This window comes from Theobroma cacao, chromosome 8, assembly GCF_053813885.1.
Source record: "Theobroma cacao isolate CCN51 chromosome 8, ASM5381388v1, whole genome shotgun sequence".
NCBI lineage: Eukaryota > Viridiplantae > Streptophyta > Magnoliopsida > Malvales > Malvaceae > Theobroma > Theobroma cacao.
The window spans coordinates 8,494,931-8,511,443 of record NC_142646.1 but is presented as its reverse complement, the minus strand read 5'-3'; the positions used below and the strand labels follow the sequence as shown (position 1 = coordinate 8,511,443).

The following is a 16,513-nucleotide window of genomic DNA, read 5'->3' as shown; positions in this document are numbered from 1 at the left end:
AAATACAGATAACCAAAATATAAGTTTTGATCTGCAATGACACGTGGGCTCCAATTGACCAAGAGGATGTAAGACTGTGAACTCTTACTTTTTATAATGCAGTTCCGAGCTTAGTTCTCGTCTTACTCGACTATCTACAAACTGTCCTGAGCCTGAAAAATGTATAGGAAGAAGGGGTGAGATTTTATAATCCCAGTGAGTAAACAGATACCATCTAAAGTATCTAAAGCCGAGTAAATGGAGACAATTAAAATAAGTCATCATACCGTAATTTCATTACCTTTCAGTTCATTTCAACCAAATAAAATCAATCCATATAAATCGAGTAATCAACTTGGCTTATGAATTTCTTAAAACTTTGGCTCGTGCCAAAACTCATACTCGGTGATACCTTGCGCAGGGCATCCAACCGAGTCCGCCAAGGCTGTTAAAATTTCATATACACTTAAAATATATTTTTAGTTTGAGAAAAATACAGCCGTTCCTTGGCGTTGGCTGAGTTCCCCTTCACGTGGTGGTTTAACGTGAAGTGAACCCTAAGTTTTACCCCAGGAGATACCCTACGCGCCTCTCCGTTCGAGGTAATAATATAATGGAGTTTACCGTGCCCCTCTAATAGGCTGGTCCACGGAACCCCCTCTGCAGTAAATAATTAATATATACTCCACCAATTCAATAAAATTCATTCTAGCATGGCATGGCGATTTATCACAATCTAGCCTCTCAAGGCTGAATACACAATACAAATAATTCTGACACCAAAATCAATTTAGCCATTCATGCTCATATATTGTCATAAGCCATTCAATTTAAAACCATAAATTTACAACACAAGCAGGCAGTCTCCAATTACTCTATTTTCAAAATCAATATTCGATTTTTCAGAAAATTTATAAAATCATTTTATAAAATCACAATTTCTCTTAAAACATAGCAATTTACCATTTAAACTCATTTTTTTATAAAATCACACAATTGTATAAAACTACTCTAGATAATTAAGACGATAATAAGTTTACTCACAGTATTAGGAGTAGAAATACTCCTATCTTCGGCCCTCGGGTGCAGTCTCTTACCCAAAACAATTGACTCAGCACCTATCCATAATCCATGACACAAAATTCAGTAAATTGTGTCAATTTATCATAAATTATTTCAGGCTCTTATCCATGCGTATGCACTAGATAGGATTTGAAATGTTTAGACAATCGCTTAATTGCGGTGTCGACCTAACTCGCCTATACACGGTGTAAATTCCTAAAATCCCCAATTCGACTCCAATTCCATCCATTTCAGTTTCAATTATCCAATTATATCCACAATACCTCAATGATTGTGAATTTGGTCCAATTATCAGTCCGAACTATAAATTACGCTTTTACCCCTAGTGGGTAAAAATTTCAATTTATTGCACCGAAAATTCTCATTTAATTTCCAACCTCATAATTCATCATTTTTCCACCCAATTCTCTTAAAATAAAGTCAACCTCATCCTCACATACCATTGGCTAGATTCGGCCTAGGGAAATTCATGGAGAAGATAAATATTTTTCTTGTTGTTTTACTCATAAACATGCTAAACTAACACTAAACACTAACATAGCTCAAAATCAAATTTATCTAACAACTTTCTCTCTCTAAACCCATATGACCAGAATTCAAATCATCCTCAAATCACATGATTCAACCATGAAAAATGATGGAAAATGCATGGGAAAGGTAAAGCACAAGACAAATTTAAGAAATGTTACCTTTTTTCACTTGATTTTTGAATTTCCACCTATTTTCCCTTTAAATTTCTTAGCTAGGGTTTTATTTTCTCCTTTCTCTCTCTTGTTTCTTGCTTGGCCGAATGTTGAAGAAGAAGAATGGGTGGGCTGAATTTTTTATGCCTTTTTTATTGTTTAATGAAATAATATTATTTTATTCATATTTTAAATATTTTATTAATTCATTTTTTTTTCTAGCCATCCATTTGTCCTACTTTTTCCACCATGCATTCCCTTTGACTTATCCAAGTCTTAAGTGAAATTTCCAGATTTTTCCAAAGTTTTGGTGGAGCAAATTTTTTAAAATTACACTTTTGCCTCCGAACTTTTCAAAAATTACATTTTTGCCCTAAAAATTGAAAATTTACCATAATGCATAATTTGCACTCCTCATACTCATTTCACACTCCAAATAATTAAATTTGATCAAAATCCTTTCAAAAATTAAATTTTCGATTCCGAATGGTAAAATTACCATTTTACCCTTTTACTCCAAATTATACCGAAATTAAAATTTTTCACTTATAAACCTCAAATCTTACTCCAATAAGTGAAATAGGGCCAAAAATCTTTTCTAAAAATTTCGATTTTGTCCCCAGGTGGCAAATGACCATTTTGCCCCTGGATAGCGAAAATTCCAGTTTGACTCCAAATTGATCCTCGAACTCCGAATCACCATATTAACCCATTCTGGGACTTTAAAATTCTTAATTTCATTATAAATTCTCTATTTGATCTAGTTCGAGGCTTAAATCAACTTTATTGTACCTCTAGGTACAATACCGACTTTTGTAAATTTTTCAATACTCTCTTAGCATGTAAACATGCTATCCACCACATGTATGTCATCACAAATATTTCTGTAGAGTCGGGCATGTCATCTTCTCCCCCACTTGGATCAACCATATGATCCTCCTTCTTGATTGACTTCGACATCCGGCTAAATATTAATATTTTAATAATATTTTATTAATAAAATATTATTTTATTCTAAAAATTTTATCTTGTCTCCTTGGTACCCAAAATACCTTATTATGCCTAACTTGACTTCCAAATTACTTTTTATCTCACAAATTCTCCTTCGATAAAATTATTATTATTTTATTGTTATTTTTTTCACTTGTGAAATATTTTATCCTAAACTACTCCTTTCATCTCTTATCACTTTTAAACATTTTAATTGACCTCAATTTGCATTCGATCAACTTTATTTATCACCATATCAAAGTATGGAGTATTTCAATACTGATGATGGGATGATTGGTCGGAACGAGGAGTCGTAATCTCGGATGAATTTTTCATAGGCTCGGGATCCAAATTAAGACTCCACCAATATGATAGGAAGGTCTCAATTATAGGATTCTGAGATTTCTAATTTTAAATAAACAAAATTATTATCTAATAAATTAGCCCAAATATAAATACAAATATAATAAATATGTAAGAAGAGATGACCTATACTCATTTAAGTTGTTAAGAGATAAAGATAAAATTATTAAAATGATACTCATGATAATAATAAATAAGTAAATAAGTAAAATATTCAATAATGGGAATTCATAATAATGAGCATATTTAAAGTGTAAAAGTTAAATATTAGGTTATGTAGAATATATACAATAAATTTACAATTGTTATAAAAAAAGGAATAAAATATATAATAAAAAGGGGAAACATCGAATCAAAAATATATACAATTATAAAATAAGATGTCTTACTAGATATACACTTAAATAACATAGAAATATATATAATTCATAATATACATATTTATAAAGAGAAATGATAGAAAAGGGAAGTCTTAAGGAAATAAAAAAGATATATGAGGACTTAAAAATAAAATAATGAATTTCATAAGCATAAAATGCATCATTTTTGCATCGTAAATGTCATGGCATATAGCTACTTATGTTTACAAGTATAAGTCCCAATGATGGGATCTTCCGAAAGGTCTTGCAAAGGCGAGTTTCCTTTGAAAAGTTCACTAGGTGAAAGGATTTCCTCGGGTCCCACCAATACGATGGGAGGACTCAGGAAATATCTTTAATAAGAAGGCTTTTGCTCATAATAGGTTTACATTCACGAAAACATAATTTTTTCTAAAACGCGTACAATAACCACAAAGATGGGATTTATTCGTCAAATTTACGAAGGTAAATTCTCTGGATAATTTCCTAGGTGAGAGAATATCCCCAAACCCCATCAGCATGATGGGAGGATATGGGAAACATCCTTAATAAAAGGTTATTCGTTCGACATTATTTGAATTTTATACCATGCATACATCATGTTCATATCACACCCGTAAAGTCAAATAAAATATTTCAATAAAATAGAGGATGAAATGAATGTATAATAACTAAAAACATATAATAAATTTAAGAATTAAGGCTTCAATAGGATAATTTATAGTCTAATGGTACCGTTCACGGAACGGACGTCACAAGGGTGTTAATCCTTCCCCAAACGTAACCGTACTCCCGAACCTGGTCTTAAAAATCGTAAACCAATTTAAAATTCTCTGGACGGACTTAAATTCAATTTAAGACCTCGTCGATTAGAATCAAGTCGATAGGTGGCCAATCACACCTAGAAAAAACGGTTGGTGGAGACTCCCTAAGTGTTTTCTCACGCCTAGCGGTCGGGTTCTCAAACCCGCGTGTTACGACAAATATCATCTTGACCTTCACCATTCACCATATCATCATCATCCACCCATTCTTTATCCATATCAAATGCAATTTTATCAATATTGCCCATAGCATCAGCACCACTACCATCTTTTTTCCCCACGAAAGAGTCTCTTTGAAAATCTTTTTTGAAAGATCATTATTGATCCCCTTTATCGCTTCATCTCTCCCTGCTTTAAATTCTTTGTGCTTCGTTCAAGATGATTGATTTCCTCTAGAGAAAGAGGTTTTCCGTTGATAGAAAACCTTTTTCCTAATACAAAATAGTAATGGTAAAACAACCTATTTCGTAATATAAAATTCTTTGTTTTTCTTCTTTTAACTTACCAAGTTTTATCTAGCCTAATCATTCTTTTATAAGTAAGAAGAAATTTAGCTGAATTTGAAACTTGAAATTTGAGTGATCCAAATTTCAAACAATTCAAATCTTAATAATTTAATACTTGTCATGCAATTGTCACGCTTTTGTCACTTAGTTAACAAAAAAATAAGTAAAACTTCATATAAATAAAAATAAATATATGAGTACTTGAATTATAATGAAATTGTAAATTTAATATTTGAGAAAAAAATTCTCAATTAGATATTCAAATTATAAATCTATACGTCAATTCATACTTTGAGTAACAAAGTTAATCAAAATGTGTGATGTGGTTAAATATAATCAATAAGCATATGTAATGTTTCTTAAAAAAATCACTAGATTTCTTATTTTTAAAGTTTTTTAAATTTTTTTATATCTTGAAATTTGAAAAAGTAAAAAAGTAAAATTATAGAATTATAAAATTTTACCAAAAGAATTTAAAAAAATGAAAAATCAATGGAGGAGACATAAAAAGGGAATTGAGGAGAATGAGAAAACAAAAGATAAAGAAAGAAGCGAAAGGGCGGATTGATGTTGGTCTTGGCATATTAGTGTTGGTTTTTTCATAAAGCTAGGCAAGCAACTCGATCTAACTTACACCGACCAGACTGACAGCGGCCAACCTTCCCCTTTCTTTTTGTCTTTCCTATTCTCATTCTCTCCCCTTCCCTCTTTTCTCGATTTCCCTTTATATTGTTTTCTTTTTTAAATTTTTTTTAATTTGTTCTATCTTTTGACTTTTTTAATTCAAGATTAGAAAGAATTTAAACGTATAATGTTCAAATAAGCTCTTAAACTATTTAAAAAAATTCAAATAAGTATTTATTCTTTTATCGCGTACAATCAAGCTCTTATACTTTTAATTTGAGTCAAATAAACTTTTATAATTAATGATTGATTAATTGTTATAGTCAAAACATCACTTGTCAACATGACATTGATATGACGTTGATGTGGAGAGTGAAAAATGTCACATGGTTATATTATCATGGCTAATTAGTATGTTATGTCATTATCAATTATGACATGTCAACGTGCCACATCATTATCAATTATGATATGTTAGTATATAACGTCATGTCACGTGATATAAAATGATAAATGATATTTTGATTAAGTTAATAAATAGTTATAAGAGCTTGTTTTGACTCAAAATAAGAGTATAAGGACTTGATTGAACATAATCAAAGTATAAAGATTTATTTGAATTTTTTTAAATAATTTAAAGACTTTTCTAGATACTATATCAAATTTAAAATAAAAAAGAAACAATAACATGGTTAATTTTTTTTTAGAGAAAGGAGAATTTCATTCCATGACAAAATACCAGAACAATTACAATATGAAGTGTATCGAATAAATACAATCATAGCCCCTCACATTGTAAATTCCTATCATGAAAAAAGAGCCTCATTAAAAACCTTCTCATGGAAAAATCTAGTGGGATAAAAACCATAAGAAGGAAAAAAAGAGTACTCTTTTATCATGCCATACTAAACACAATACCAAACTTAGCTACATAATACTATCATTCCTAATTGCATGTTGGACTGAATTAGGAAGAGTAGAAAATTCCCTCCATAGAACTTGGTCCAACCTTAAAGCTTTAACCAATTTAGCAATTTCATAAGCCACCATATTTCCTTCCCTTCTACAATGCTCAATGGAAGAACAATTAAGTTGGCTCAATACCAAACAGTAGTTATAATTCACATGCCTCATGTCACCATTAAACTGTTTACCTTTAATCGAATTTACTACATGCATATAGTCGATTTCAACTTCTGTCACATACACTACTTCTCTGTGGCAGGCCGGAAAAGACCACAATAGTGATCGTAGCTCAACTACCATGACATGCAAATTGTATGCAATTTTCACCCCACTAGCCAACAGTAGTTCCCTATTAGAATTTCTAACTATGAAACCCGCCCTTACCCATGTTTCACAATTTAAAGCAAAAATCGATGCATGCATCATAGTTAAGCTTCATCCTAGTTGGAAAGCTCCATCATCTTCCTTCAAATACATCGTCCATCTGAGTCAGCCTTGCTACAGCAACAGCAACAGCAACGTGTTACTGTGAACACATGTCATGTCTAGTTCAACCACCTTTGTCGGTTCCTTTTTCTCTAATTGTTAAAGACGACTGCATTTCGGCCATTCCAAAGAGCTCATATAACACAACAAATCTCCTCTACCACATCATTTTTGACATTTTGAAGTAGCATCTTGATCCAATCACTATTAAGAAATGTATTTTGTTGATGATCAAAATGAAGTAAAGAAAGTTTTAAGAAGGAAAAACAGAGATATCAAGAAAACCAGGTACTGGACATTAGAGAAGATGATCATATTCACACACAGACTTGTCTTACAATACATTTCATAAAAAAACTGCAACTAAAGTCAAGAAAAAACAACAAAGAAGAACTGAAAATTAATGCCATGATGGGCACATTCTAAGTCTGGTACCTAATATGGGATAACCACCCATTACAGGAAACGTGGTCAAGCACCACAACCAATTTCTAACATTAATAGTAAAGTAACTACTTAACAATAAGTAAAGCTCCACTGTTGACGCTGTGAACAACTTCAATGCTGAGGTAGGAACCACTCTCAACACACCTCCTTGGTTCCTAGCTTATAGACTCCTAGTCTGGCTCTCAGATAAATGAATTTTTCTTTACTTAATCCTTGAGTAGGGATATCTGCGAGTTGATTTTCAGTGCTACAATGCTCTACCTTGATTTCTCCATTTTTTCCAGCTTCTCTAATGGAATGAAATTTCACTCTGATGTGTTTAGTGTGACCATACTGTACAGGATTTTTGGCAATTGAAATGGCTGACTTGTTATCAATTAACAGAGTAGTGCCCTCTATTTGTACGAAGCCCAAGTCTCCAAGCATTTTCCTAAGCCAAAGTGTGTGGTTTGTTGCTGAAGCAGCTGAGATATATTCGGCCTCTGCTGATGATTGGGCAACCACCTCCTGCTTTCGAGATTTCCAACAAAAAATAGCACTACCAAATGAAAAACAAAATCCACTCGTACTTTTGGAATCATCCAAACATCTAGCCCAATTGCTATCACAATATCCCTTTAGCTCCTTGCTTTTTCGTTTTTCAAACTTGAGTCCATAATCCACAGTTCCCTTAATGTATCGTAGAACTCTTTTCTTAGCTGAAAATGAATCTCTAAAGGAGCTTGCATATATCTGGATAATAAGCTTGCTGTGAACATTAAATCAGGTCGTGAGGCTGTTAAGTATAGTAAAGAGCCAATTAAACTTCTATAAGTTGAACCAACAGCTGCTGGAGCTCCATCATCTTTATTGAACTTTGCACCAGTAACTAGTGGAGTTTCCACCATTTTATAAGCTTCCATGCGATATCTTTTCAGCATTTCACAAGCATATTTGCGTTGATGTACAAATATAAAATCAGAAGCTTGATGAAATTGCAAGCCCAGAAAATATGTTGTTTCCCCCAAGTTTGACATCTCAAATTCTTGTTTCATGCGTCTTTTGAAATCATCAAGAATCGACCCACTAGGACCAGTGATCAACAGGTCATCCATATAAAGAGAAATAATGTGCTTATCAGAAATAGATGAATCACTTACATATTATGTAGGCTCGTTAGCACTACTGATAAATCCTTGAGACTTTAAATATGTGTCGATTCTATCATACCATGCCCGAGGAGCTTGTTTGAGACCATACAAAGCCTTCACAAGCTTGCAAACTTTTCTTTCCTTGCCAAGTTCAACAAAACCTTCCGGTTGCTCAATGAGAATGTCTTCAGATAATGTGCCATTCAAAAAAGCTGACTTGACATCCATATGCCAAATTTTCCACCCTTCTCTTGCTGCTACAGCAGTGAGTAATCTTATTGTATCGTGTCTGACCACCAGAGCGAATGTTTCCCAATAATCCACCCCATAAACTTGGGAATACCCTTTAACAACTAACCTGGCTTTGTATTTGTTGACTGTTCCTTCAGCATTCAACTTTGTTTTAAATATCCATTTTACTCCAATGATATTTTGATCTAATGGTCGATTAACAAGGACCCAAGTGCCATTTTTTTTTATCATTTCCATTTCAGTCTCCATGGCTTGTCTCTAATTGTTATCTGTTGATGCTTATTCGAAATTGGAAGGCTCAATTATAGCAGTATTGCATTTGCTATATATGTCTTGCAATGTTCTTGTTCCTTTGACTACTAAACTTTCATCTTTAATGTCTTCTTCATGATTCTGTTCATTCAAAACTACATCATCAAAGAAGTTCACTTTCTCTGAAATTCCAACAGCATTCTTTTCCTAATTCCATTTACTTTTCTCATCGAACCAAACATCTCTACTGATAGATATTTTCTTGCTTTGAACTTTGTAAACCTGATATCTTTTGGAGACACTGCTGCAACCAAGGTGAATACAAATCTTTGTCTTGCAATCTAATTTGGTTTTTTTCTGATCAGGAATTTTCACATAACAAATGCACCCAAAAATTCTCAAGTGAGTCACAGAGGGTTTTTCCCCAAACCAGATTTCATGGGCATTACAATTTTTGAGACTGCTTGAAGGCAAAATATTAAGCAAATTCACTGCGTTGCTTGCAGCCTCTGCCCAAAATGACTTGGGTAATCCCTTCTCATGTAGTAAACAACGTGTCATCTCTAATATGGTCCTATTTTTTCTCTCATAGACCCCATTTTACTAAGGAGTGTATGTGATTGTTAACTGATGCTTAATCCCCTTTTCCACAAGATAACTTTTGAAAGTATTTGAACAGAACTCTGAACCATTATCAGTTCTAAGGACTTTCAAACTCATTCTCCACCAACGCTTTAAAGATTTTAAACTTCTCAAATACTTCTGATTTATTTTTTAAAAAATAAATCCAATAGTATCGAGAAAAGTCATCAATAAAAATGACATAATAGATGCTACCATTTAGTGAAGCAGTATTAACTGGACCACCAACATCAGAATGGACAAGTTGCAATTTGTCACCCGCTCTCCAGGAACTTGATAGGGGAAATGGCATCCAGCTCTGTTTGCCATGCATCCAAGTGCTGTAAATTTGCTTAAGAATGGACATACAGGGAAGTCCTTCAACAGTGTTAGAATTAATCATGTAACTCAAAGATTTAAAATTTACATGTCCTAACCTTTTATGCCACAGTTCAGCATCAATTTCTTGACCAACACAAGCAGTATGCTCGATTTTCATCCAGTTAATAGAGTAGCATCAATTTCTCATTTTGACAGTCATTAACTCATCACCAAATGGATCAAAAATTGTGCAGAATTGTTCTTTGAACAAAAGAGTATAGTGATTTTCAGCTAGTTGACCCACACTTAGAAGATTTTGCATCACTTCAGGCACATAATGGACCTCTGAGATGTATTTGGTGCAATTCATTGTTTCCACAACTATTGTTCTTATTCCCATAATCTTCAAATAAATCCCATTTCCAATTCTAACTCTTGCCTTGAAGTTTATGTCAAGCTTGGTGAAGAGTTGGTCATTCCTTGTCATGTGATTGGAGCACCCACTATCAATGAGCCAAGTGTTCCTTTCCTCATCATCAGCAATTTGAGCCATAAAGAGTTGTTCTTCTATTGCATCTACTTGTTCTGCAATTGCTGCCTTTTCATCTGTGTGACCATTCTTGGCTTTACAAACCTTTTCAACATGACCGAATTGGTTACAAGACCTACACTTAACATTAGGCCTGTACAAACAATATTTAGGAGTATGGTTCCTATTTTTTACAATGCTAACAGGGAGAAAATTTATTTCCTTGTTTGTTTTGCTTGCCATCACCATTCTTCTTTTCTTTATCTCGCCTAAAGTTGTCATGTTTTTTAGCACTATAGTTGCCAAGTCTAAGATCCTTTGTCCTTGTTGTAAGAGCACTCTCAACATTCTCCTCCTGACGAATGGCTCTCCTTTGTTCTTGAGCTTGTAGCGCATTTATCAATTTAATCACTGAGAGTTTAGACATATCCTTCAAGTCTTCCAAAGAGGAGATGTTTGCTTCGAATTTTTCTGGTAAGCTAACCAGAAATTTATGCACAATCCTTCTATTAGGAAGCTCCTCATCTAATAACCTCAGTTGATTGACAATCTTCAAGACTATTTCAAATAGTCTTTTATGGTTTCATCTTCTTTCATCTTTAACACTTCAAACTCCCTCAGCAAATTGAGCACTTGAATCTGTCTCGTTTTGTCAGTGCCATGAAATTCCTCTTTAAGCTTGTCCCAAGCTTCTTTTGGAGATTCACAAGCAATAATTCTTGTGAAAATTGAGTCTGTCATGGCATAGTGAATACAGGAGAGAGCTTTATAGTGCTTAGCCACCCCCTTACTGTGCTGCTTTATCTGAGTGATGGTTGAATTTGTTGGCCTCATAACCGAGGGTTCTCCCCCAACTTCTACAACCTCCCACAAATCAAAGGCTCGAAGATAAGCCTTCATTTTAACGGCCCATATAGGGTAATTTTCTCCAAAAAAAACAAGTAGAGTGGAGGCATTGTAACTTGCAGAAGCCATTGAAAAACAATGAAATGCAGGCAAAAAAGAATACTAAGATGATACTGGTTTTCATACTTGATGAAAGGAAAAATAAAATAAAACTAGGTCCCTCAAGATGCCTCTTACTGTTCTGATACCATGTTAAGAAATGTATTTTGTTGATGATCACAATGAAGTAAAGAGAGTTTTAAGAAGGAAAAACAGAGATATCAAGAAAACCAGGTATTGGACATTAGAGAAGATGATCACACTCACACATAGACTTGTCTTACAATACATTTCATAAAAAAACTGCAACTAAAGTCAAGAAAAAACAACAAAGAAGAACTGAAAATTAGTGCCATGATGGGCACATTCTAAGTTTGGTACCTAATATGGGATAACCACCCATTACAAAAAACTTGGTCAAGCACCACAACCAACTTCTAACATTAATAGTAAAATAACTACTTAACAATAAGTAAAGCTCCACTGTTGACATTGTGAACAACTTCAATGCTGAGGCAGGAACCACTCTCAACAATCACCTATAGAAGAAAATTTTTGTGAAAGAAAATCCCACATAGAGATAAGTCATACTGCTCTAGAAAAAGGACATTCACATAAAATATGAAATTCTGTTTCCATCACCGCATCACAAAACGAACAACCTGTATCAACATTAACTCTCCTCTTAATCAAAGCAGCTCTTGTAGGCAAACAACTATTCAGCACCCTCCATATAAATAGAAGAATTTTCCTCGACAAATTCAGACCCCACAATTTCCTCCGCATCGATATTGCATTACCAAATAAACTAGGCTCATGCGCTCCCCCCATTACCGAACATAGCAGACAGTAGCCCAATCTAACCATATAGTGGCCATCCTTGCTATTGGTCTACACTAATCGATCTTACAGCCTCCTTAGACTCAACGACAATGATAAAATATGATTGCTTTCATATGGCAAAAAGCACTCCCTTATTTTTTCTTCATCCCATATCATCTGATCAGCCAAAATAAAAATAACATGGTTATTTTAGACACATGAGATCAAGTATTTTTTGGACATGTCACTAATAGAGTTAATGGAAACACAAATTGATAAAATGAAAGTTTGAAGTACCTAATTATGAATTTTTTTTTCTTTCATATGCCAAATCTTTAGTTTCACTATGATTTGGGTATCAAATATTTAATCGATCCAAATAAAAAGGAAAACTATTTAGGAAGCCTCATTGATGACTAAACAAGCAATCGACTTTGGGTTCATTAATACGCTATTTGTCATTTTGATTTAATTTGATTTTCAAAACACCAACAAGAATCATTTTCATCTTGATTCTTTCATTATGTTTTAAATAACCCAATTCAAGCACTGGATGATGGATATGTTATTGTTGAAGTGTTAAATGACTAGATAGGGAACAATTTATTGGCTAGTGCATATACAACATGTGCAATGAAGATGAACTTAAAAAGTTTTCTTATTGGATTGATATTAATGTTACTATAGATTTATAGGTAAAAGTTGTTTTATATATTTTCTCATAATAACTAAATTTTAGCAAAACCCTATATTTTTTTCCCAAAAATCATGTAAAAATTATTAATTGTATTATATATAATTTATTTTTACTTTATTTAACAAGCAATATAAAAATTAAATATGTATATATGTTGCTTTTACTTGCATGATATTGGTTGACCCCAATCTTTGATGACATTGAATGCCTCTTTCTTACCAAACCTTTTGGGCTTTAGAATAGATGGGTAACTTTTAAAGGAAAAATGCTAAATCTTAAAAGTTAGAATAGTGGGTAATTGTTTAATGTCTAACAGGAGAAGCTAAGAAATATAATTGAGTGTAATGCAGGTTAATCAAAGAACATTGAGCACGGCAAACTGAAAAACATGACATACTACTAATATTTACAACATATATATTAATGGAAGCAAATGTTCAGAGAGAGGCCATTTGAATGAATAATATATAAAACTGGCATGGTATGAACAAGACCATGTAGCTCTTACAACAAACTTTGATTTGTTTGGATTCAGCTATCAACATATTTGTCAATGGTAGCAGCCAAGGTAGATTTGGGCACTGCACCGATGATGCTCTCTTTCTTCTCCCCATCCTTAAAAAACAACATAGTTGGGATACTCCTAATCCCGAACTCTGTGGCGATGTTTGGGCTGTCATCAGTGTTGAGCTTGTAACAAGCAATCTTCCCAGCATATTCTTTTGCCAATTCAGCGATAACTGGCTCAATCATGCGACAGGGTCCGCACCATGGTGCCCAAAACTCCACTAAAACTGGAGTTTCACTTCCAACGACAAGCTCACCCCAGCTTGATTCTGTCACCACTGCAACTGCAGAGTGTAGAATATGAATCGGATTTTAGCAATAATTACTACCAAAAAATATCATGCCACATTAATGCTTCTTAACGCCAAAATTAGTAGGATTGTTGACAATTAAAAACAGGACCAGAAATTTTCTGGGTTAGGTGTTTCCATGGCTAGGCTATGCAATGAAATTATGAGAGTAATGTCCCTCTTTCCCTTAACCCCTCACCCTAATAATTCCTAATAACTATGAGATTCAGGTCCTTAACACAAATAACCAAATTACTTTATCAACCACACTTGCTGGCCTCTCATTTTCTTCCACCTACTTAATAGGCAATATTTTTGACTTTGTCTATGCCTCCTTCATTTTAAGAAGGATTATTTTTTTTTCTAGGACATTATCATCAACCTACCACAGAAGTCTGGTTACTGATCTTCTTTAGGTAGGCTTATTTAAAAGGAGTATCCATAGCAATAAAGGCAACAATAAAACATGAATAAATTAGCAAGAAATAAAAAGTGGAGAAATAGCAGCGTACCTTCATCTACAGCTTCACGAGCTTTGCAGATGAGCCTGGATTTTTGGCTTCTGCGAGTGAATGAATGAGCTAAAGATGAAGAAGAAGAAGAAGAAGTGAATGATAAATTGGGTTTATTGAACCCTCTAAATGTCGGCAAATGAACCTTCTCAACCGAAGAAAAATGATGGTAGCTTTGCAGCACACTAGCTCTAGTAGTGCAAGCTGAGCTCAACTGAAAACAGTTTTCCAGAGCCATCTCTAGCTCTTCGCTAAGAGTCTTGGGAGGATGAAAATGGTGAAAGATATGGCCTTTGCAGCCTTGCAGGAGTGATATTTTTTGGGGGCCAGTTTTGAAACTTTCTGATGATTATAATTTAGAAGTGGATATTCTTTTGAAAAAAATAAAAAAAAAATTGTGAGGTGCTGGACAGATTACAAATTCATGTGGATAACATTTGATATTTGGGGAGTCTTTATTTACCCTGAGAAAGGAAAATCTTAAGGCAGTGGAGAGCCCATGGAAGGGTCTCCTTGTGGCAGAGACCTCGCATCGATTGACCACAAACTTCTCATCCACTAAGCAAAACGTAGTCCCTGTACATTTGTATGGCCCCTGCTATGTACGGGGAAATTAAACCTTGAACTGTGGGCTTTTCTATGGGCTTTGAGAATGTCCAATTGAAGCATTATATGTAAATACAAATTAGATATATTGAGAAAGGTATCAAATTAATTAGTACATTTCAATACGAAATGGGTGAATTAATAAACTTTTTTTTTCGTTTTTGAAAAAATTGGGTGAATTAATAACTTGTTAAATGAATATGCCCTTAATATGTGTTAAAGAACAAAGATCTTAAGTACATGGAAATACTCTTATAAGTTGTGTTTCTCATCTTTAAGGAATCAAGGATAAAATGAAACCATTGATGATCTTGCACCATCAATGATTTCACCGATAATGAAACTTTATCATTATGGTATATAAGATGTTTGGTTTACAGTATTACTTGTAAAACATATAATAGAATGGCCAACCTTTTTCTTTAAACTGAACAAGCTTAGGTCTTGGCAGGTAGCTTCATCATCAAATGCTGAAACACTTTGCACCACTCTATTTGCCCCAGCAGAGTTGTAAATTTGCGTAGAGGATCTTGTTAATTTGCCCCTCACACAGCAAGCTTTGGCTCAGCATCACAATGAGAAATGGGACAATGAATTGTTAGATAGTTCATTAAAGCACTTGGATCTATATGCTGTAACACAAGGGACGCCATTTTGTCGATGAAACAAAGTGCTCAGGAACTTTTCAGCTCTTCGACGAAGCAAGGGAGGAGAGCTTGAGAATTGAGAGCAATATAAAAGCTTACATTTCCTCCAGGAAGACCATGAAAATGGGAATTGCAAATTCTCTTGCACCATGGAGGCAAATGGATAGCATATTGAGGGACTTTCCCCAGTTAGAACAAAACCATCATCACTCTGCAGTGGCTGGAGTGCTTAGAGAAGCAAGCTTGACCACTACTTCCATCTTTCACACCCTCCTGTTATTCCTGTCTCCAACATTGTTTAAGCCAAAGCCTTCAAAATGGTCATTGGTTTCAAAATTGGTACGGAAGGGTCCGACAGCATGTGGAGAGCATCAGAACATGAACGAGTTAGAGAGAGTGGATGTTGCAGTGAGCAACTTACTACTGCAGAGTTCAAGAGATGACTTTGAGGAAGAGAAAATTCAATCTGCAAAGGTAAAATTGGAATCTTTGGATGCTATCTTTGAAGGTTTTGAAGATGGATTGTAGTGCTTGTTTAGGAGCTTGATCCATACCAGAGTTTCTCTCCTAAATATCCTTTCTCATTTAGAGTTTTTATCAAGTAAAAATTATATCCTCCAATCCAAAGGCAGAGCCAGCCAATTTTTGTTGAGAGTCAAAGTCGAAGAAGAATAAAAATTAAAATTTTTTGAAATTAATACATTACGTTTAAACAACAATTAAGAGATTCATAATAGAAAATAATTTTATATAACATATAAATCAAAAGAAATAAGAAAGAAAACCTTACAAAAAAAGTTATGCTCGATAATGTTTTTTAGATTCATAAAATATAATATATAAAATATAAATAGTTAAATACCATATATAGAATATCAAATAATAATTAAATAATATAAATAGAAAGAAGAAAATAAAAGAAAATCTTATCTTATCCAAGTTCACAAGATCATAAATCTCTCTTTTAAAGAATAAAATATGTTTCAATAATTAATTAAAGAATAGAGAGTAA

At 33.7% G+C, this 16,513-nt stretch overlaps 2 protein-coding genes, 1 long non-coding RNA gene and 1 pseudogene across 5 annotated transcripts; 1 reads left to right on the top strand and 3 right to left on the bottom strand.

Annotated features, from left to right (window-relative positions):
* LOC148761154 (uncharacterized) lies at positions 1-2,035 on the bottom strand. Its single transcript, XR_016027784.1, has 3 exons — positions 1,752-2,035; positions 1,024-1,097; positions 1-152 (listed from the first exon to the last, which is right to left on the bottom strand). It is a non-coding gene; the product is annotated as an uncharacterized LOC148761154 (long non-coding RNA).
* Positions 2,036-10,082: 8,047 nt separating this feature from the next.
* LOC148761153 (uncharacterized) lies at positions 10,083-11,315 on the bottom strand. Its single transcript, XM_088809054.1, has 3 exons — positions 11,049-11,315; positions 10,652-10,965; positions 10,083-10,569 (listed from the first exon to the last, which is right to left on the bottom strand). Exons 1-3 carry the CDS (start codon positions 11,313-11,315, stop codon positions 10,083-10,085), a joined length of 1,068 nt encoding a protein of 355 aa, XP_088665180.1.
* A 266-nt stretch (positions 11,316-11,581) lies between these two features.
* Positions 11,582-14,602, bottom strand: LOC18592504 (thioredoxin-like). Of its 3 annotated transcripts, none has more exons than XM_088809141.1 (3): positions 14,249-14,602; positions 13,388-13,730; positions 11,582-11,899 (listed from the first exon to the last, which is right to left on the bottom strand). In XM_088809141.1, the coding sequence occupies exons 1-2, from the start codon at positions 14,484-14,486 to the stop codon at positions 13,411-13,413; spliced, it is 558 nt and encodes a 185-aa protein (XP_088665267.1). In that variant the 5' UTR covers positions 14,487-14,602; the 3' UTR covers positions 11,582-11,899; positions 13,388-13,410. The 3 variants fall into 3 exon arrangements, with proteins under 3 accessions (XP_088665267.1, XP_088665266.1, XP_017980814.2); XM_088809140.1 differs by lacking the exon at positions 11,582-11,899 and adding an exon at positions 11,952-12,359; XM_018125325.2 differs by lacking the exon at positions 11,582-11,899 and having other exon boundaries at positions 13,274-13,730; positions 14,249-14,601.
* Positions 14,603-14,983: 381 nt separating this feature from the next.
* Positions 14,984-16,054, top strand: LOC148761152 (uncharacterized; annotated as a pseudogene).
* The last annotated feature ends 459 nt before the right edge of the window (positions 16,055-16,513 follow it).

What these genes read in the sequence shown, in the direction of transcription:
- LOC148761153 (XM_088809054.1), bottom strand. Translation starts at nt 11,315, where the DNA reads ATGAAGGCTTATCTTCGAGCCTTTGATTTGTGGGAGGTTGTAGAAGTT. An exon ending in ACAAAACGAGACAGATTCAA is followed by an intron (nt 10,966 to 11,048) that starts GTGCTCAATTTG and finishes ATAGTCTTGAAG; the next exon opens with ATTGTCAATCAACTGAGGTT. An exon ending in AAGAAGAATGGTGATGGCAA is followed by an intron (nt 10,570 to 10,651) that starts GCAAAACAAACA and finishes TTGTTTGTACAG; the next exon opens with GCCTAATGTTAAGTGTAGGT.
- LOC18592504 (XM_088809141.1), bottom strand. Translation starts at nt 14,486, where the DNA reads ATGGCTCTGGAAAACTGTTTTCAGTTGAGCTCAGCTTGCACTACTAGA. An exon ending in TCGTGAAGCTGTAGATGAAG is followed by an intron (nt 13,731 to 14,248) that starts GTACGCTGCTAT and finishes TACACTCTGCAG; the next exon opens with TTGCAGTGGTGACAGAATCA.